We start from the raw sequence: 23,468 nt of genomic DNA, 5'->3' as shown, positions 1-23,468 counted from the left end.
ACAGGCTGACGCCCTCTCCTCACACAACTCTCAGGGCAGGAGTTGGGCTCGTACTTGGTTCACCTCTGTGTCTGTAACACAGGTTACCTAAATAGCTGTGTCCCGGCTTTTCTTCCACAACTTTGATTCTTCTTGCTCCAGCAGGTATCACCAGCACTTCCACATAACCTGTAAGAGTCAATAAAACCTAAAATAAATCTTGGGTTCTTACAGTATCTTTCTTTTTTCTTTGAAAAAAATTCGAAATTTATTTGACCTAACATAGAATGCACAAAAGAATTTCTTAACTCAAATGAGGACTTAATATAGCTACCTTAATGTTTCCTAAAATAAACCTTGTCTTCTAGCAGAAGAAATTATTACCAAACTATTGTGACAAAATTGGATTATGTTCAATAAACTAAGAGATAATAGGAATAATGTATTTTTATCTAAGGTATCACAGTAGAAAATGTTGCCATTTAATTAAATGGCTTCTTCATTTTCTTTAATAATTTTTTTATTTATATAAGGTGAACAATTTCATGTATACGGATGAAATTTCATTTATACAGATTTGGCCAGCGGGCAGCTCACTAGGCTAATCCTCCACCTAGCGGCGCTGACACACCGGGTTCTAGTCCCGGTCGGGGTGCCGGATTCTTTTCCAGTTGCCCCCCTTCCAGGCCAGCTCTCTGCTGTGGCCAGGGAGTGCAGTGGAGGATGGCCCAAGTCCTTGGGCCCTGCACCCCATGGGAGACCAGAAGCACCTGGCTCCTGCCTTCGGATCAGTGTGGTGCGCCGGCCGCAGCACGCCCCCAGCCGTGGCGGCCATTGGAGGTGAACCAACAGCAAAAAGGAAGACCTTTCTCTCTGTCTCTCTCTCTCACTATCCACTCTGCCTGTCAACAACAACAACAAAAAAAGAAATTTCATTTATACAGATTTGGGAGCATAGTGATACTTCCTACTCCACCCTTTGTTAATTGATATGCTTTTTAAGTTTTGATGATTGCCTTAATATTTTAACGCCTTTGTAAAATAAAATTTAATGTGTAAACTCTTTATGATTTCAAGTGAAGCAGTTTCTCAAAAAGATGTTGCATCAACAGTATTACTAATAACTGACAACTTTTTTTTTTTAATGTAAAAAACCTCACTGGTATTTTATTAATTGTGAGTACAGAAAAAGCCCAACAGGATAGCCTAGTTAGAAATGCAGTGGGGGCCGGCACCGTGGCATAGCAGGTAAAGCCACTGCCTGCAGTGCCGGCATCCCATATGGGCGCCGGTATCCCATATGGGCGCAGGTTCAAGTACCAGCTGCTCCACTTCCGATCCAGCTCTCTGCTACGGCCTGGGAAAGCAGTAAAGGATGGGAGAACCTAGAAGCGGCTCCTGGCTCCTGGCTTCGAACTAGCTTATCTCCGGCCATTACAGCCAACTGGGGAATGAACCAGTGGATGGAAGACCTCTGGCTCTCGCTCTCTTTCTCGCTGCCTCTCCTTCCCTCTGCGTGTAACTCTAACTTTCAAATAAATAAATACATCTTTAAAAAAAACAAAAAAAGAAATGCAGTGAAGTTTGCAAGCTCAGATTTTGTTCTGAGAACTCTTTAAGTGTGGGAAAGAAAAAAATACAGTTGGAGCAAAGACAGTCACCATGGACCAGGTCCCTGGAGTGGTTACTCCAAGACAAAGGAGACCAAGCACTCCCCGGTGGAGACTAACATAGGGTTTTGTTTTTTTCCTTTATTTTATTTATTTGAATGACATAGTTACAGAGAGAGGTCTTCCATCTACAGGTTCACTCCCCAGATGGCTGCAATCCAAAGCCAGGAGCCAGGAGCTTCTTCATGGTCTCTCACTTGGGTGCAGGGGCCCAAGGTTTTGGGCCATCCTCTGCTGCTTTCCCAGGCTCACTAGCAGCTGGATCTAAAGTGGAGAAGCCAGGACTTGAAATGGCACCCATATGGGATGCTAGCACTGCAGGCCAGGGCTTTAACCTACTACACCACAGTTCTGACCCCTAACTTTTTTTTTTTTTGATATTTATTTATTTACTTAAAGGGAAAGTTACAGAGAGGCAGAGAGAGGGAGAGAAAGAAAGAAAGGGAGAGAGAAGGTCTTCCATCTGCTGGTTCACTTCCCAAGATGGGCACAATGGCCAGAGCTGCACAGATCTGAGGCTAGGAGCCAGGAACTTCTTCCAGGTCTGCCACTTGGATGCAGGGGCCCAAGTACCTGGGCCATCTTCTACTGCTTTCCCAGACCATAGCAGAGAGCTGGATCAGAAGTGGAGCTGCTGGTTCTTGAACTGGCACCCATATGGGATGCCGGCACTGCAGGAGGCAGCTTTACCCGCTCTATCACAGCGCCAGCCCCCAACATATAGTTTTGAAACTAGAGTTGGGGCCAAGTAAGTGTGGGGCCTCAGTACCAGGCTCTGATGTCACTCTGCCACCAGCAAGATACAATTAAGTGTTTCAGAAGAATTTTTCAGCAAAGGTTAGGAATGTAATGTTTGTAGTAAATAAGATGAAAAGTGGAACCAGAGGAGAGAATGTACAGAAGAAGTCAAAATCAAGATTTCCTTTAGTGATGAAAAGTAATAGAGAAGATACATATCTTGGGCTGAATATATAATGTTTTTTAATTACATTAAGTGACATTTAATATTCTTCAGAGTATTTCTCTGTAGATCCATAAATTTGATAAAACTCTAATGTCAAAACCTTAAAAAAAGTTATCAGTGTTAAGTCCAGAGTTGTCTCCTGCTGATTAATTATTGAAATTCCTGAAAATGATGAGTTATTTGGCATAGAACAAAGGTATCATATGGCCCACCTGCAGCAGGGGCTGGAAACAGAGGCTATGATTTTAGAATCATAATGTTAAGGACACAGCTTACTGAATCAACCATTGAATTACACATCTCACTACCATCCACCATTTTGTGTAATTCCAAAAAAAAGCACATGTGTCTGCACGTGCTTTACTCACAAATATGTACATTATGTATGGCCAACTGGACTAAATAAGGTGCAAGTCCTTCAACAAATTCTAGTAAGTCCATAAACTACAGGGATAACATTTTCTCAAGTGAAGAGAATACAAGGCCCCCAAAGTTACAAGCAGATGGAGCCCATGATAGAATTAAGACTCAGATAGAGTTTTAAAAAACTTCTATTTAATTTATGTTTTACTATTAATTAAATTAGGAAATATTCATGGCTTTGACACTATGCTGGTGATTGGGACTGTGATGTTGAACAAAAATTATCATGAATAATGAGCACTTAGCTTAGCATTTAAGACTCTGGTAAATATACTCGTGCCCTACGCTGGAATAGCTGGACTCAATACCCAGCTCTGGGTTCTGACCCCTGCTTCCCACCCTGAGAAGCAGCAGTGATAGCTCAAGTGACTGGGTCTCTATCATCCACTATCCGTATGGAAGACCTAGATTATGTTCCTAGCTGCCAGCTTTTACCTGACGCAGTGCCAGTTGTCGTAAGCATCTGGAGAGTGAACCAGAAGATGGGAGCTCTGTGTGTGTGTGTGTGTCTCATAAATAAATAAATATCATGATATTTTTCATAACTGAGTTTACAGTCTAGTGGGGAAGGAAAAACAAAAGAACCTAAAATTGAAAATGTGGTTAGAATTACTCTGTATAGTTACAAATATGGTAATATCACTAAAGCAGTCATCAGGATGGGAATTCAGAGGTGGCTCTGGGGTCACTGTACTGAAGAAGTGACATTTGAAATGAGATGTAAGTGATGTCTGGAATCTACCAGGGAATTCTAATAGGAAACGGACAGAATGGCATTTGCAAATGGGAGGTGCCAGGGCAGCAGGTCAGTTTGAGTGTCCACGAGAATTCTGGCAGCTGTAGCTTCAAGAAGGAAGGGTCCATGGTGTGAGATGTGTTGGAGGCACACATAGGGAGGACCCCACAGGCAACTTTGAATTCCAAGATAAGAATTCTTGTCTGTTCCCTGTGAACCATGTGAAACTTGCATAGAGTTGTAGTCCTAATATTTTACTACCTCAGACATTTTCCCAATTAGAAATATTGTTCATACATATGATTATAATAAACACACAAATAAGCAAATGTAGATCTTTAAGGGAGTGGTTAGGAGACATCTGAGAAAAAATGTTTTCACATAACTGCAGTCAGAATGAAAAAAAGATCACTGAATTTTTGATGGTATTTCCATTTTATATGCTTGGTAGGAAAAGGAAATATTATTAAAAATGAAATAAAGATGTCAGTTCTTAATGTTTATCAGTATTTTCTCCATGAACTGTTTCCATGCATATTAAATAATTATGTAAGAATATTCTTCAAAAGCTCTAGTATATTCAACTACCTTCAATCTTTCTCTCATCAAAATCAGGCAGAAGAGCTTATTGTAATTATTTTTCGTAGTGGGAAGCTGTGCCAACTAGTAGATCTTTTCTAAATGCGTGCTGGCAGACCTAGACAAGTGAGACATATCTGAAGCTTTTTCATGGCTTCAGAGACTGATATTTTGATCTAAAATTTACCCTGGGACTTCGTAATTTTTTTTTTTTTGACAGGCAGAGTGGACAGTGAGAGACAGAAAGAAAGGTCTTCCTTTTGCCGTTGGTTCACCCTCCAATGGCCGCCGCACTGCGGCCGGCGCACCGCGCTGATCCGAAAGCAGGAGCCAGGTGCTTCTCCTGGTCTCCCAGGGCCCAAGCACTTGGGCTATCCTCCACTGCACTCCCTGGCCACAGCAGAGAGCTGGCCTGGAAGAGGGGCAACCGGGACAGAATTTGGTACCCCAACCGGGACTAGAACCCAGTGTGCCGGCGCCGCAAGGCGGAGGATTAGCCTAGTGAGCCACGGCACCGGCCGGACTTCGTAATTCTTAAGCTTCAATATCTTAAGGCTCATTTATCTCTTATTCTGGTTGGGCCTACCAAAAGGTTATGTCCAATCTTTAGAAGGTTGTATCTACTTTCCTTTTCTAAAAACCTCTTTTATTGAGCATGAACCCAGTTTTCTTGATTACAGAAACACAAATGACTTATCTTTTTATTTAGACTAATCCCTATTTTAGTCTCAGGTGTTTTGCTATCACTTTTGAACAAGAAAGGAATTTAAACCAGGAAAATATTGAAGTATGTAATGTAAACCTATTCATGATGATGAAAAGAGTCATAATTTATGATACCACAGATAGGAAACAGAGTAATATAAACACAGGATATGTTTGCTTCTTCACAGTAAGGTTGAGAATCTGCTCATAACACATATCCTGCATATAAATTATATGCATTGTCTCAATATAGAAAAGATTACTTTTTGTTGTGGATCACATTGTCATTTCATATTTATATCCTCTAATTGTTACTAACTACTTATGAGGAAACAAAGGTAGAGAGAATGATTGCTGCCATTAATACCATTAGAACACTACATCTTCTGCCTCCAGTTACAATATTATATACCTTCTGTTTCCAAAATTTAATCCTTTTCAAATTAAGTAAAAACATTGAGAAACAAATAAAGAATATGGAAAGCTGAAAACTCAAAGACTAATATTCTCAATGGTTACTTCAGGATGTTACATACCACTAGTTTCTGTTAGACATCATCCTTTGTATTGGATAATAAGGTCTGTAGAAATTGTATAACATTAGCCAATGCAAATTAGATTATTCCCTTGTTGTTCTAACTTATTAAATACATAACAGATGACTTCATGTTTTCATTATTGGGAAATGGGCTTGTTAGGATTTCTGGCTCATATCATATATATTGTATGTCATCACAAAAAAAATAACATTCAATATCCATTGCAAATGTCTATCATAGAATCAGTATTATGATTTCTAAGTCAAGTTCAATGCACCTTCTGTCCCCAAAGACTGTAGGAATGATTAATTTTTTAAAAAATTAAAATTACCTGCTCCTCTGGTATGATTAAAATCCCCTTTAATAATTTTGCATGATTTTCCATTGCCATTGCATACACCACAATGATCTTCCCTTGCAAGAGATCCTAATAAACCATCACAGCCAACTCTCTGTACAAAGAGAATAACAATGCATCATTAAATTGATTATTTTTAAATATTAACTTAGGACAGTCTCTACAAAGCAGACATTTCATAGACAAAAAAGAAAATATCACATTCTCTGGTACAAACTAATATAGCAAGCTTATGTAAAATAATAAAATCTGTAACAAGATGAACCAATGTGACAGTGATGACAGTACTGTTCTTATACTATTGTGATATATTTTAAAGTATTTTGGAAAAAAGTATTAAATGAAAAAATGCAATTTACATAAATCCCAAAGGAAATCACATTTCTCTTGTGAGTGTTTATATATATATATATATGTATATATATATAAAACAATATTAATCTAACCCAGTCCTCTCAACATAGCACAGATGCACTTCAATGTGGATGGCTTCATTTGTAATGTAGTTGTAAAGCAAATCCCAATATTAAATATTAATTTCTGGGAACTAAATATAAAAATTTGTTTTCAATTCAGTTCATGAATAAACTTGTATCTCCTTTAGCATCAAGCCAATGAAAAAGGAGCCCCTCACATTCCATGGTTACTATGAAGAAACAGGAACAGATGGAAAATCAATTTTAATATGCAGCTAAGAGAATTCTGTTAACAGGACTCTTTTAGGATCAAGTCAAGTCAATTGACTCTTACAGGAAATAATGGTTGCCTCTTATCGATGTTCAAAAAATAAGATCCTATTTTTGAAAGTTGTACATCCTCAAAAGGGAGAATTCAGTAAGCAGATGCTGTCAGAAACCAATGTTTGGATTGCACAATTCCCCTTCATCAAGAAGGATTTGGCAGAGAGTTTGAAAATCCATTTATAGAAAGTTCTAATGATGTTAGAGAAAGTTTACAAGTACTAAAACAGGAAAGCAAGGTCTTTGTGACTGGCATCAGTGATGTTGGGGTGGAGGATGCAAGTGGATTATAAAATCCAGCTGCAGGATGAGATACCCGCAGACAACAAAAGTCACACGAAATGTGCTGAAAACAGCATCCCTTCCCCATTTTGGTCCTGTGGTTCTGGTTGTAAAGAAGTACAAAGCAGTGTGTTGGTGGAGAGCTCCTATCATCAGGTCAAAGCATACCCCAGGGAAAAATGAGACCGTCCTGGATGAAAGAAGGAGTCACCAGAGATGTGAAAGGGACACTAAGCAGGAGCCATGGAAAAGCCTGAGATTCCTGTGTTAAGGGGAGGAATAAAAGTTGAACCTTTTCAACTTCATGAACAAATGAAGAAAAAAATGAAAATAGAGCTCAGGTGGCTTCAAAATGATGAAAGCACCTACATTCCTAGTATCCAGTTTGTCTCTGAGCATACAAAAAGAGAAGAATAAATGGTAGTTTAATGCTTGAATAGATTGGTGCTTAATAGTTTTTTTCAATTTTTTGCTAACCCTAAAACTAGGTCTATAAGCCTAATGTAACAGTCAGGATAGACATAGATACTACAGTTCAATAACTACATATTTTTAAAATAAAGCTTAGATATTTTATAATCTATAATTCGTAGCTTCATGTGTCCACACTCATCAGCAGATGATCACATAAACTAGAAAGCTGAAGTGACAAGTTCATCTTACTGCTTCTAGGTACGCTGGCAAACCAATAATGGGAGAGTCACAGCAAAGTATATGATCAAGCCTGTCTCATCCTTATTAGTAACGGAAACTTCACAGAACGAAACTGAGTCACCAGCACAAAGCTGTTTTCCATGCCCTCTATTCACCAAGTTTAGAAGTCTACATTCAGCTTTAGTACTATATGTTCTGTGATAAAACAAAATACTCTAGTCAAACCTACATATTTAAAAAGGATCACAAAAAGAAATGAGGCATGTTTTTAATTATTTTGAAAGACTGAATGAAACATTTTTATTAAAAAGCCAGAAACAAAGTACTCTAATGCCATGAGAAGTCACAATCCATTTCAGATAATTCCTATTTAATTATCATCATCAGGTTCACAAAACATTGATACAGACTTTTGTTGTTGCTGTAATGTCCATGTCTAGCCAGGGATTCTGTAAAGGTCTGGCTTACACAATACTGTTAAGTGAAAAGCACAGCAAATGAGGCTATTATATTTGGCATATAAAGTTTGGAAAATAATTTTGTGCAACATAAAGAAATATAGAAATACATGATAAAATAAACTTAAAAGTTTTAATTGCACAACATACATTACTGAAAAAAATGTGTAGGTAAAGTATGTACAATGACTTTTAGCCATATATGAAAAGATACATGCCATATTCTGTGAAAGAATAAAGGAAATTAATATGTAATCATAGGACTGTGTCTCATGCCAATGGTATTACATGATTCTGTACTTTAAACATTATAGCACTCTGGCAAAATATGGAATCCTGGAGCTGGGAAAGCATTTTAGTTTCATGTTGTTCCCAGCTTCTATCAAGAAGTTTATATACCTCTATGGGATCATAGTTTGATCACTCTGTAGTTTGTAATTTTTTAAAATTTTAAGTGTGTGTTTATATGTGTGTGTTCATGGGGGGAGATAAACCTTTCATCAAATTCTCAAAGGTGTGTAGAGCACACAGCTTTCGATCATTGGCCCAGGAACTTCATTTCACAGGTTAGTTAATGCTTACATACATATCATTCATGTGTTGCCCAAGAACACAGGCTAGTTAATGGCTGCAACAGATTCAGTGCTGTCCTATTCAGCTACCTCTTTCATTGCTAAAGGATTTATTTCTCTCCAACTCCTGGATAGTTTATTAGAAACAGCCTAGTCTAATAACAACAACTACTTTCCTAAAGTCATATCCCATTCCTGGGGCAGCTTGCATCTCAATACTAGTAGATGCTGGATATAAAAGGCCTATTTTTCTCTTCCAAAATTATGACAACCCTGAAACGCCAATCACAGCTTAAAGAGTTCCCCGGAAGCCCAACTAGGGTCTTGTGACAGCACTGTAGCCCAGTTTCTCCCTCTACGCAATCCCAGTTCCTTCCCTTCCCCCACATACATGCTGATCATGAAAACATTTAGCATTCAAATTTCTGCTTCGTACTCTTCCAGGGGAAGCCAACCTGAGACAGTGGCAGAATTATGACTAGCAACTTCCAAGTTCTAGCTTTTTATTTTTCCACTATGGCCTTCATAGTCACTTTGATAGAAATTCTATATTTTTCTAAAAATAGATGAAGAAGGTCATATTAATGCATGTAAATGAAAGTTATTTGTAAAAAAGGGGGGAGAAAGTAAATAAAACATTTGTTACAAGAAAGTTGAATATACATTTAAATATCAACTGATGCCAAGTATGTTTATAATACTTGAATATGAGTAATAATATTGACTTTATAGCATTTGCCTCATGGCTTAGTCTTGGACAAAAGCCATAGGAGAACTGGTGTGCTAGAAGTTTAGTCTGGAATGTTTTGACATAAAATATCCAAAACGTTCCAATTTTAAACCTGTAACATACACATTGGACAATCAAACTCTGAGGTTTTTTTCAACTACTAATAGATTTTATAGATTACCTAGTTCAAATCCCTCAGCATATAGACCAAAAAATGGAGAATCAAATCAGGACTCTTCCCCGACCTTTTGGACTCTTAGTTTAAAGCGTTCTACAATACTGTGAAACTGCTCAAAGTTCCCACTGTCCCCCTTGACGTGTGAGTACTCTCTCTGGAATGTCTCACCTGGCATCTGCCATTTGCACAGATATCCAGTCCCTGATATCCACAAGAAGTGCCATCCATCACTTTTTCTGACAGGAGTATAGGCTGTTCTTTTCCCACAGGAGAGCAAAACAAGGCACATGGTTTTTCTACATGCAGAACAGATTAAAAAAAAAGAGAGGCAGAGATGAGAAAAAGTCACCCTATCAGTATTTTTATACTAAGATTTATTTTTCAAAATGGTTACTGAACAAAAAAATAATTCACTGCTAACGGGGTAATATAATATTTGGATTGGTTAACACTAGAGGGTTATTTTAAGTAGAAAATGAGATGCCTGGGGAAAAACAGGTACCCAATGTATATCAGTCTCCTTTTTAAGAAACATGGTTACAGTTATTTTCAAAATGTCCCATTTATCACTTTCTGGTATAAAACCTCTACCACACACAAACCAATCATTGTACCTGAAAAATATTTTACCTATTCCTATTTTTATTTATTCTTTTTGGAATGCTTGTCTCTTTATCTTAAGTACAGTACCAGAACTGTACTTACTTATGAGTCCCAGTTAATATTTACTTTGTCTATAAAGGCTTCCTTGATGTCTCGGAAATTTTTAATCCTATGTATTTAGCATTTTCTAGCTGCAAAATTACCAAAAGGAGAAGAGGGATACTCTGACGTGAGAAAGTCTGCTAAGATTTGTCCCTTACTGGTATGATTAAAAATGCAATACATTCCCACGAAAACACCCATCATTTTGCACATCTGTTGATATATTGGCCTTTGCTGCTTATTCAAAGAGGATGGCAATAAGTAATATAGGTAGACTGAGAACGGTTATTTCAGGTGAATAATTCTTGAAAGGTTGGCAGTCTTCTTCAATGCCTTAGTGAGCAATAAGGTAGGGCGGTTGGAGTTAAAGCATTTGCCTCGCAGGTCAAAGAGCGGCAAAATATTTTCAAAGTGTTGTTTCTATTTCTAAGCATCATACAGAGGAGCTGTAATATTTGGTAACACCAGTAGTACGATTATCCAAATCTGAGCAATTTCCATGCTACATTACTACTCTATTGGCTTGACACCAGTCAGGTCCTTTGCTGTTTATTAAGCTTGTATAAATAGAATGGAAAATAGTTTACAGTCTCTGACACTGATCTTCCCTTATGTCTTCAGTAAAGTTCCACGTATGCTGATGGGATTCTATAAATACCAAATAACAGCCAGAGGCATGCAACAGGGTATCACTTTGCAAAGAGAAGACAGACAGTTAAATGAGCCTTCAGAATTGAACATTTCAAACAGTTTTCACATGTGGCTTCTGAATACAGCTCTGAACAATTTTTGGGAGTTGGAACATGGCCTTTAACATGCATGGTTTTGAAATTTTCCTTTAAGATGCCATTATAAGCTGCAATAAAGCATTTCAGTGTGCTCTCACACCTCAAAGTAGGTTATGTTTATTCAATGACTGCTTACTATGTCATATCTTTGGACTTAAAAACGCCTGCTATAATTGTAACATTCTAAAAGTGGTATATATACTTTTCTTTCTGGAATTTTCAATGAAGAGAGGAGCAAACAATATATATGAAAAACACTGAAAGGAGTTAGTCACCTAAAAAGTTCCATTCACATTCCCAGCAAGAATTCAAATGAAAATCTTTGTATTCTTCCTTTCGTAACATATTGTCAATACCTTCTGCTTAGTTGAACTTTACAGATGACATAAATATTTGATACCAATCTTCCTTCCTAGAGTATACCCTCAAGGCTTTGACACTGCAGTGATCCATGTAACATGCCAGTACTTGGCAGGTAGGCTCTGAATTGATTTAAAAGATCAGCCCTTTCCAAGATACACATTAGACATGGATTTTAGCCAAATTTCAGCATATCTAGGGTATATAAAATACCTGACTGTTAAAGCCATGCACATTTTTCTCTAAAAATAAATGTTCACTACTGCATTGATCCCCTACATTTAATTCCCCTACCCATGCATCCACGTATTAGTTAAGAACAACAGATAGAGCAACTTAGAATCTAAGGTTTCATACATTACTAAGACCCTAGACTTTAAAAATAACTCTATATATTTAAGGAATAAGCATTTAGCCTAGTGGATAAGATGCCAATTAAGAGAACCACTTGATCTTATACTGGAATTCTTGGGTTCAATGCCCATTTCAGACTGCTAACTCCAGCTTCCTGCTGATGCAGACCCAAGGAGGCACCAGCGGTGACTCCGGTTATTGGCTTCCTGCCACCCACATGTAAGACCTGGATTATGTTCCTGGTTCTCAGTTTCTACCTGGTGCAGTCACAGCTGTTGCAGACATTTGAAAGTGAACCATGGGGTGGGAGCTGTCTCCAAGTTACAAATAAATTAAGAATGTATATTTAAGGTTTCTTCCACAGAGCTCTGACACAAGAAGGCTAATTGTTGTTGTGTATTTCATTCATCATAGAGACTGATGGATTCGACAGACACATGTTGCAAAATATCAAAATTACTAAGCTGCTGATTACATAAAAAGCTACTTGGGATAATTCTAATGATAAACATCACTGTATAAGCATTAGAAGCTTATTCCAACAGCTTCAGTGTTTTAAATTGACACATATCTAACTCTGAGTTTTCTCTGATCTGCAGGAAATTTGGTTTCTGTCTCTTATTTTGCTATGAATAAATTATTTTAACATTATTAAATCTCACAGCCAATGAAAAGTAGATATCATATTTACCCTTAAAAATCAGAGGTATTAGAGGTGAACAGTCACATTGGATGTTTTTATAACAAAAATATTGATTATATATTGAAATGTTTGAAATAAATATCCATTAAAAAGTTAATATTTACCCGATGGCACACAAGGAACAGATACTAGTGGGAATACACTAAATGTGCTATTTCAGAGTTCTTGTGGGAAACTTGCAAGGAGAGCGTAACTAATCTGGATGATCAGGGAGATTGTTTTTCCTAGAAGAACTGACAAAAATTGAGTCCAAAAATATCATTTGACGCTTTCAAGGTAAATAGATTGGGAAAGAGATGAGAAACTTGAGGAAGAAAAGTTATTGTGTTAAGAAGCCAGCTGGCACAAGGGCCCCAAAATAAAGGGGCATGCTATTAAAGAGGGCAGACCACAAAAATGTCCTTACAGACCAGGTAATAAAGTGTGTGCCACTGAAAAGTTAGTGTTCCCTTTGTGATATAGGAGGCATGAGAAGGATCCAATGGATATTGATATGAAAGATCATGATCATGAGTGTCAGACCACTTAAACTCACCCTGTCTAAGTAGAAATATCAGGCACACAATTGTACATACAAGTTTGGCGTTTAAAGGAAAAATGTGGCTTAAGACATAATTAATGAATTGCATATTTAAAGCCTTGAGAATAGATGAGGAAGAAGAAGAAAATGTAGGGTGAAAACAGTAGCATCTCGAATAGATAGAAGGAGAATAAGTCAGAGACACGGTAGGAAAGCCACGTTGGTGTTGTGTTATGGAATCCAAGGAATATGAGTATTTGAAGAACTGAAGGAGGGTTACCTTTATGAATGTTTTTGAAAGTCAAGTAAGAAGAAGATGGGAAAGTATTCCTTAAATTTAGTGAGACTCTTTAGTAACATTACAGAGATTTGTCAAGGCAAAATCCAGATTGAAGTAGGGAAACACCAGGGTTGGGATATAGGCAGCCCACTGAGAAGAATGGCTGTGGGGGAGAAAGGTGTTAAGTCCAGCAGCTCAACTTGGCTTTGAGCTTGAGAGAAGCCTGGTGATTTTTAATGGGAGAGGCCTAAATATATTAAAAACACTGAATGTGAATAGTCCAGTTTAAAGCAGATTATATATCCAATAGAAAGTAAGGGTGATCAGTAAGACACTTGAAAGGGAAAGCAGGGGCTGACTTCCAGGACAGAGTAGGGGGACTGGACTTGGAAGAATTAAGGTTCTGCTGGACAGTGGAAAACAGATGGGAGGTCTGCAGATGTAGTTAGGCTTATGTGTTTGAGAGCAGGAAGACAAGGAATAATCACCTAATGGCTTCCATTCACCTCTTCCCCTCTATTTACTGGAATAATCTGCCCTACTGTGTGTTTCCACTACCGCTTGCATCCACTGAGAGATGAGTGCACTGACATTGGGAAGCAATAGTGTTTAGATTCCTATCAAGAGTGTTATTAGAATGATGAAAAGCACAGTCCAACTTGACTAAGGGGAAAAATGAAAGACTCGCAACATAAGACTCACAACACAATGGCCAATGAATTCCAAGACTCCATCACTGCTTTTCAGTAACAAACTCACAGCCTACTCACCAAAGGCAAGCATTATCATTCTTAACTAATAAGCAGCATAAAATTTTCTTAAAATTCTCATAAAATAATTACATACCATAGCAAGTTATAAAAGTGGAACAAAGAAGTCCCACACATCTTTTACTTAGTTTCTCCCAACTGGTACGCCTCAGTAACTATAATACAGTAGGAAAATGGTATTGGTATGTGTGTTCAATGCCATTTTGTCATATTTTGGATTTGTGCCATCACTGTCACAATTAAGATATTGAGCTATTTCATCAACACGAAGGTCCTGCCCATGCTACCCTCTACAGTAATACCCACCTTCCTTCCTTCTCACCACCTGAGAAGTATTATTTTGTTTTCCATCCCCATAATTTTATCATTTTGTGAATGTTATTTAAATACAATCACACAGCATGGGACTTCTGAGATTGGTGTTTTCATACAAACTAATGCTCTAAGCTCCCTGAAGTTGTTACATACATCAGGGATTTCCTCCTTTTTCACTCGCGAATAGTATTTTATCATCCAGGAATACGATTTCTATATTGTATGATAAGTGTCTGTTTAGTTATTTAAAAAGCTCTCCAACTATTCTTCAAAGCAGCTGGACTGCTTCATCCTTCCACCAACAATGTATGATTGATCTAGTTTTTCCTCATGTTCACCAGTGTCTGGTGTTTTCCCTGTTTCTAGTTGTTTTAAGAGATATTCAAAAGATCTTACTATATTTTCTAAAATACTTTTGTTAGTTGTGTGGTTGTTATATGTCAACAAAGGTAGAAAAAATTTTAAAAAATTAAACTCTAGAAGACAACCTGAAATACAACATAACTATTGTAAAGCACTTTGGAAACCCAGAAGTCTACTTAATTAAAATGGTGGGGAGCTGGCCGGTCATACCTTCATCCAGGACAGCTTGCCACTGAAGTACATGCTTTGAGTACGAAGTTCTAACACTATAGGCCTGACATTGCCACTCTCTGAATCCAGGCAGACCTGCAGGACAAGGTGGATTCTCACATACTCTGTATTGTTTTCTGGGACCATTACAATCCCTTGCTTCAGAACCTAGCCTAGAAAAGATAGTGCAAATAACCAATTTTATCTTTGTTTTGGACATTAATTACCCATTTTTTAATTACCCATTTTTAAAAAATTAGAAACAATCATATTATTAATAATCCTCTAAATCTAGTTTTAGAAACTTGGACGCATTAAGTGATTGGTAATAATATAATATTTTTAAAACCTTGATCAATTTACCTTCCAAAATAAAAGAGGAAAAAAGTCAACTTTCCATGAAAATGATCTAGAGGATTAAAGGGCAGAGACTGGGGGCAAAATAGGAACCCTTGTCGTTGCTATGAAGAAGTTTCTTTCTGAGATTTACTAAGGAGATGTGGTCACAGGTTTTCATTACAAATCATTAAAAACTGCTTGTGACAGAAATGTGCCTCTGAGCTTAGCACTAAGCGTTGAAGCAGACAAGCTACGGTGACTTTTTCCCTCTTCCCTGGGATGATGTCTAGGAGTGGCGTGGTTGGACATGCTGATCTTTTAAGAAGCCCTGTCTGTAATGTGCTTTACATTAGCCTGGGCCTTTATCACCTTTTCTTCCTCCTCTTCCTTCCTTTTCTGAAGTCCTATCATTTTCCTGCCCCTCTCTGTTGTGTTAAATGGTAAGTTACTCTTTTAAATATGAGATTTCAGACAGCTTGTAGAAAAATATAATTGACAGATAAGTTTGTTTCATGTAGAAACATCTGAAAACTATGCACAACATTTTCATCACTGCATTTTCCATGAGCTTCTGAGGACTCTCTCTGCTTATTTAACTTCACCATTTATTTGACTCAGTTAAGAAATCTTTGATAGCGCTCATTATTTACATTTGGAAGGGTTGCTGTTTCTGTTCTTTTTTTTTTTTTACCAAAACATCACATAAGTTTCAGATGTATCAGCAATGTTAAAATTGGCAATTTTAATCTTTCTACACCAAGTATACTTAGCCATTAAGCATTTTTTTAAAGTTATCCCCTCCAATAAACTGAGGGAACTTTTCTTTTTCCACCACAGTATATCAAAGTTTCCCAATAGATCATTTTTTGGAGGGCTTTCAATTGATGAGTAACTGCCTTTGAAATATATTTCAGAATTTCTTTTCCCAAATGAAAACTAATCTGGACAAATTATATATTGCATACGTTTCCCTACCGATGCTTAATGGGGAGCTTTCACATAAAATACATAAATCAAGGGACTTTTCTGTTTTTAAGAGTGGAGTAGAGCTTGAGGGGTTTTCTTTGTTTTCCAACACATTTTATGAGCAAAACCTGTGCATCTCAACATGGAAGAAACAATGCCCTCCCCAATCCAGGAACTCTGATTTTACCCAGGACATTCGCGCTCTCGACTGCTGATCCCAGAACTGCAGGTTCGGCTGCAGGGACTCCACATGCTCCACTCTCCGGCCAGGTGTTCAGATGCTGAGGTCCTGCTGGTACATTCTCCAGCCTTACACCACTATTCCAAAAGTTATGTCTTAGGTGAACAAATCAGGGCACAACTGAAAATCATCCACTGGCCTATACACTCACTGCAATTATTGCAATCTAATTGGGTCTACTAGAGCCCCAAACATCAAAAAAGACTGAAAGTAAGTTGACATTTGCTTTTTGTCATTAGTGTCATCATCCCATTATCACAGTTCTCGCATCAGCTCCAGCAGCCTTGACGTGAAAGCAGTGCAGAAAAGTTAACTATAGTCCTGAGAATTCAACACAACGATGGAGATAAGGTGAAGGTGATGGACATAAAATCTGAGGTTGCACAGCCAGGAAAGAAAAACTAACCCATTGCAAGGAACAGAAAACAATTTAAAAGGGATTAAAAAAAAAAAAGAATAAAGAGGATGATGCATACAAATATAAGAAATAAATAAATGTTTAGTAACTAATTCAAAACAAATATTTCAGCAAATTTAGCAACTTTGATTTGAAGTGTCCATGATTTACCCTTTGTAATTTAAAATAAGAGATTTAATTTTTAGCACTTTCTTTTATGCTTTTTTTTATCTGAGCCTCTGTCAACATCAAACATTAATATTATAGCAAGAATTCTTTTGAAAATTAAGTTTATGTGAAGGACAGGCAGACTGAATTTGTGCGCCGGCCATAGCAGCCATTTGGGGGGTGAACCAACAGAAAAAGGAAGACCTTTCTCGCTGTCTCTCTCTCTTTCTCACTGTCTAACTCTGCCTGAGGAAAGGAAAGGAAAGGAGAAGTGGAAGGGGAAGGGGAAGGGGCAGGGAAGGGAAAGCAGATGGATGATGGTCACATCCCAAAGGCTTAAAGCTCAGATGATCATGTTGAGAATGATAAGTAAAGGTTCAGAGCATTTAGATTAGTGATTGTACAGTCAGGGAATTCAGCTGATTCTTCTATCCCTAAATGACTTTCTGCACTTCGAGACAATGTGGGCTTATGCAAGGTTTTGAGGCAATTACAGAAATGCTCCTGATGCTAAACCTATTCAATTCTAAAATGTGAATGATAGTCATGTTTACTGAATAGACTTTTTGCGTGAATGACAATCACATTTACTGAATAGATTTTTTGCAAGGTCTTGAATGGAGCACTAAACATAAAGCACAGCCTACACTAGAAGTTAATAACAACACATTATTATACAAAGTTATTCAAAAAGTTCATGGAAAATGGAATTAAATGATATTTATTTTATCATAAAAATCTTTACATCCATGCATAGCTTTTTTCAGAGTATATGTTTCCATGAACTTTGAAGTATCATATATATAGTTACATTAATATTATTAAGTTTTTAGAAATCTAACCAAATTATGTTCATTCTTTTTATTGATCTCCTTACTTAAAGAATTTGTTTTTATTAGTGTTTTTAGAAAGGAAAACTTAGATTATGCTATATAGTTTTATTTTAACCCAGTTAACACTTTCATACAATAAAACCTGAATCCCTATAGATGATTTCTGATAATGTCAAAATTTAAATTTGACTTCCTTTAGATTTTAAAAGTTTTAAATCTAAGCTTGAGAAGAGATAAACTTCCACGACTCAAAGCACATCCATATGCTTAGATTCCCATTAAATGAGTTCAAGTATTGTAATGAGATGCAGTCTGACACTGGGAAAGGGAGAGAAAACAGACCATGTGAAAACTTTTATATTATCTGCTGGTTTTAAGGACTTAACACTGCTATGCCATTTGTGGGAAACAAGAAATCAAATGTGAAAGCTGTCAGACTTGAATTGGTCACAGTATTTTGGACTACGTGAGGTTATTTACTTTTCCCATATTGCATATCTTAGCTCCTTGCCTGCTAAGCAGCAAGCTGGCATTGAAAGGCTAGACTGGAGTTCATACCGGACTAAAATACTGTGAGAAGGACTGACATCTAACTGCAAGTAATTTAAACTAGATCACATCTGGTAGATGAAGAGGAATGCAAACAACTATGCAAGCTAATCTGCATACACCAATCAATGAAATTTGGAGAAAGCAGAGCATGATGTTTAAGTCCGTCAAACTAGGGGGACTCAGCTTTTATGTTTTCTGGATGGTGCTGTGTTTCAGTGTTGAGGAAAGTGAGAAATGTTTTCCCTTAGTTGTCATACACCATATTCAGTTGACTCACATATACAATGATGCTTTCTATCATTTCCATATTTTCCAACACCATGTTTTGTTTTCTAGAACATTAGTATTTTGGGGGGCCTCAAAACATATTTCACATGGTCTGAAAAACTCAAAACGTATATACTTACTCAGTCTGATTTATGGGAAAGCTAAAGAATTAAATAATATATACTGTTTCTGGGATGGTGCATTACCAAACACACATATACACACACACACACACACACACACAGAGAGAAGTCCATGAAGATGCCAAAGGGAACTGATTATGCTCTAAGCAGATCTTCCACATATGCTATGGAGAAGAGAAGAAGATTAAGGAAAGCAAAAAATCTCTACATTTTGTGACTTAGGATGTTACATTCTTCATTACTTCTAGTAATAAATGATAATGATAATGTATGGAATCTCAACTGAGGAAAGTCCATAATTAAAATGTTCAAGAAAAATTCAAAACTCTGACAAAAATGAAATTCAACAATAAATTTACTTTGGTGCAAAAAATTGAAATCCATGCATAGTGTTTTCATAATGTGCTTTTTTATGAACTTTTTGAAGACTTTCATATATATAATTTATAACTTTTCACACCAAAATAAACTTAACTTTTGTTTCCATTTGGACCAATTTTTTGAAATGTCCTTATATTATTTCAGAACAGTCTACTACATTGTTCTTTAACATCTGTTTCTCCTCTCCCCATCCATAGAAAATACAAATACTGAAAAGAAAAAAAATCATACATTGATTGTTTTTACTAAATCATTTATCAAGCCATTAATTGCTGTTAAATGTGCATTCGTATTTGTATTATAAATTTTAAAGTGATAAAAAAAGGAGAAAGTATCAAGAAAGAGAGGAAAAAGCAGGTTTATTTTAATTTGGAAAATGCTGTCTGTAACTAATATATAAATCTTTAACTTCAAAATAATTTAATTCTATAGGCACATTCTCAGACTTAAATATATACTCTTACATAAACTAGATTTATACAGCTCGATTGGCAGCACCAGAGTGTTACGAATTACAAAACCCCCAGCTTTGTTCGTTGGTATGCAATGGACAGAGCCAGTAGTGTTTAATGCAAGGCTGCAAGAATTTCAGATATGTTCGCACTACCGCACAACAGCAGTGTGGGATGTTATTTCCTTGATGGCAGCTACAACAGCTGGAACAGAAGCTCACGTGGCCTGGGGAACTGAGAACTCATTAGTTATTTCAATGCACAACACATTACAGAGCCTCTAAAAGAAAATCATTAATACAGTTATAGAGAAATAAAGCGTTTGACTTTGGATGAGTAATAACAGTTGATTGCTGAAAGAATAAGTTTATTTTAGAAATCTCAAAAATGCAAATTAATGTCATAAATATGAAAAGAAAAACTCATAACTGAAAAATATTTAGGGTACCACATTATAAAGATGGAGAGATTGCTATTGAACTAAGTAAGATAAATGGGTGTTGTGAATTTGAAGGACTTCGAGCTTAATGTTTGGTTATCACTGTATATCATGAAAATAATTGCTTAAGTGCACTTTTATGAGTCAAACAATGAATTATTCAGCATAATTTCATGAAATTTTCCTTATATTCACAAGCTGTTTTAGTGTTATATGTATGTATTTTTAAATTAAATTGAAAAATATTTGACATATCTATAAACAACTAATATTTTGTACAAACTCCCTCTAAGGAATAATCTTCTTATTGATGGGATCCAGTTATCACATACACCTAGACTTTTTAGATAGTTTGGGGACCAACACTGTGGTGTAGTAGATTAAGCCTCCACCTGTGGTGCCAGCATCCCACGTGGATGCCAATTTGAGTCCTGGCTGCTCTCTTTCTGATCCAGCTCTCTGAGAGCCTGAGAAAGAAGTGGAAGATGGCCGGAGTGCCTGGGTTACTGCATCCATATAGGAGACCTGAGAAGAAGCTCCTGGCTCCTGGCTTTGGATTACTCAACTCCAGCCATTGAGGCCATCTGGGGAGTGAACCAGCAGAAAGAAGAGCTCTGTCTCTCCCTCTGTCTGTTAACTCTCCCTCTCAAATAAATAAATAAATCTTTTTTTTTAAATAAAAAATATAGTTTGGATTTAAATAATTACTACATTTCTTTTTTCAATGAGAGAAATCATAAAAATAATAAATGACTTCATGCTATTTTCACTTAATCCAAAAATGTCTGGAAAGAAGTAATAATGACCCTTACCTCCTGTTGCTTTCCTCCCACCCATCCATTCCACCTCCCTCCCAAGAGATAACTACTAACTACAGCTTAGAGTTTGTACGTTCAAATCATTTTTTGTGAGTTTAAAAATATATACTATATGCATATGTTCACATCTGTATACAAACTATTTTTCTTACAATCAAATGGTATTATAAAGTGTCAATTTTTCTGACATGCCTAGTAATAATATCCAGGTCTTAGAGATCTCTTCATGTTAACACATAGCGTCTACCCTATTTTTTAAAAGCTACACTGAAATCATTCTCTTTATGAATATTTGTTTTTTCTCATTTCTTATCCCTGCAAACTGCATCCTTACATATTCATATGTGTTTGTGTGTGTATGTGTGTGTGCATATGTGTTTCTGTGTCTGTGTGTGTCTGAGAGAAAGAAGGAGAAAGAGAGAAAAGGGAGAGATTGTGTATATGCAACTTAGGGCACATATCTAAGTACAGGATTTCCTAGGATAATTTTTGAGAAGTAGTATTGCTGGATTTCCAGTGATTCTTCTAACGGGTGTGTTTTATAAGCACCACGTCAGATAGCTTGATTTCCTCCCCAATAGCTCACCTCAAGTAACATATAGATACTTTAGATGATGTATATTTTCAGATATAATAAACATTCATCATATTCCTCAAAGGTAATGTTTCTGGTCTTATAGTTAATGAATTGATAACTATTCTACCTTCCTTTCATAGTACACAAAATACAAAATGTTGTATATAAGCCACTGGCCTCTACACTTGATGAAATGAAGTGTAAATGTTTGTACACATGGGATCCACTTACTTCATATTCTTGAAAGAAAAATAAATTTTAAACAGCAATTATGTTGACCTGGCAATTATACTAATAAATTCCTATATCCTTCTGAAGCACATGAAACTATGTAGACAACCAAATATTTATTAAAATCCAAATGTCAATCAGAATATTTATTAATGCTTATATTGACAAGAAAAATGTATAGGTACTTAGTTGTTTCCTTAAGACAATATTTTATACCTGAAAGGTTTTAATCAGCCTTGAGAAATTTTACCATTTATGCTATTTTTATGTACTTTATTTATCTTTAACTTAAAACAATTTATTTTTTGTTAAAGTAATGCATATATCTTGATTCATCTATAGTCATAAGCAACAATAAAACACATTAGTATTAATAAAACAACCAGATTTGAAAAAATATAAAAGTTAAGTTAAAAAACATGAAATGCTAACATTTTGCTTATATTGAAATATTCCATCAGTGTTGATATGAATGCATAACTGGGAAGAGAAAATGCAATTTTCTCATTTCATTTAAGATTAATTAAATTTAGGCAACACAAATGACTTACCTTACCAGGGTCACAATCAGTTCCATCCATTGGTGGATCTAGTTTGGTTTTGCATTCTTTCTCACCTTCCACCTTGCACCACAAACCCGTGCAAATAACATGCTGAAAATAACAGTGCAATAACTAATGAGTGGAAGATGTCAATTGATAAGAATTAATTGTTAAGAATAAGCCAATCAGCCTGAGCATGTCCCAAATTATACATCTCTTCCCTCTCCCATTCCCACCACCATGTTCAACAGGGATCACATTTCAGTTAATGCTCAGGCTGACTTGCCCCAAGTGGTGGAGTTGGAAGCATACCAGGGGATTCCAATTCAATCCCATCGAGGTGGCATGTACCAATGCCATCTCACTGTTCCAGGTGATCAGTTTCAGTTCACAGTTGGTCATGGTGAAGGGACTGGGAGTCAAAGGGAGCACATAGACAAGTCTAGTACCTGCTAACGCTAACTGATGGAGTAAATAAAGGGGAGAGTGATCCAACATGGGAAGTGAGAATCTCAGCAGACTCATAGAATGGCAGATGTCCTAAATAGCACTCTGGCCTCAGAATCAGCCCTAAAGGCATTCGGAGCTGGCTGAAAAGCTCATGAGAGTATTTCAGGCATGGAAAGCCAAGACACTCTGGCAAAAGATCTCTGCGAGTGAGATCCCAGTGGAAAGAACAGGCCATCAAAGAAGGAGGTACCTTTCTCTGAAGGGAGGAGAGAACCTCCACTTTGACTATGACCTTGTCTAAACAAGATAAGAATCGGAGAACTCAGAGGGCTTCCATAGCCTTGGAAACTCATGACTGGAGCATAGGGAGATTACTGATGCCATAGACAGGAGTGTCAATTGGTAAAGTCAACAACAGGAGTCACTGTGCACTTACTCCTCATGTAGGATCTCTATCCTTAATGTGCTGTACATTGAGATTTAATGCTATAACGAGTACTCAAACAATATATTTCACTTTGTGTTTCTATGGGGGTGCAAACTGTTGAAATCCTTACTTAATGCATACTAAACTGATCCTCTGTAAAAAAAAAAAAAAAAAAAAAAAAAAAAGAAATTATCAATTCCCAACTTGACTCTCACTGGGATTAAACATGACAATAGGTCTGCTCTGATTTCATCATCATTTTAAAAAATCATCTATTATTTTTCACTTTATGTTTCTGTGTGGGAGCAAA

General features: G+C 36.7%; 1 protein-coding gene across 4 annotated transcripts in view; it reads right to left on the bottom strand.

The window, feature by feature from the left end:
- ADAMTS19 (ADAM metallopeptidase with thrombospondin type 1 motif 19) overlaps positions 1 to 23,468 on the bottom strand; it is a 223,286-nt gene that overhangs the window by 51,445 nt on the left and 148,373 nt on the right. For 3 of the 4 annotated variants that reach the window (XR_011389707.1, XM_051844182.2, XM_051844184.2), the window contains 6 exons: positions 22,291 to 22,392; positions 16,428 to 16,558; positions 14,936 to 15,108; positions 9,736 to 9,863; positions 5,927 to 6,047; positions 88 to 168 (listed from right to left, as the gene is read on the bottom strand). Coding sequence is in view for 3 of the 4 variants with exons in the window: in XM_051844182.2 (XP_051700142.2) it covers positions 88 to 168; positions 5,927 to 6,047; positions 9,736 to 9,863; positions 14,936 to 15,108; positions 16,428 to 16,558; positions 22,291 to 22,392 (736 nt within the window). In the remaining variant the exon portion in view is untranslated. The remainder of the gene's footprint in view (positions 1 to 87; positions 169 to 5,926; positions 6,048 to 9,735; positions 9,864 to 14,935; positions 15,109 to 16,427; positions 16,559 to 22,290; positions 22,393 to 23,468) is intronic. The other variant, XM_051844183.2, reaches the window with a different exon arrangement.

The sequence above is a fragment of the Oryctolagus cuniculus genome, chromosome 6 (genome assembly GCF_964237555.1).
Source record: "Oryctolagus cuniculus chromosome 6, mOryCun1.1, whole genome shotgun sequence".
Taxonomy (NCBI): Eukaryota; Metazoa; Chordata; class Mammalia; order Lagomorpha; family Leporidae; genus Oryctolagus; species Oryctolagus cuniculus.
Note: the sequence above shows the minus strand (reverse complement) of the source record. Positions and strands in the feature narration are given on the sequence as shown.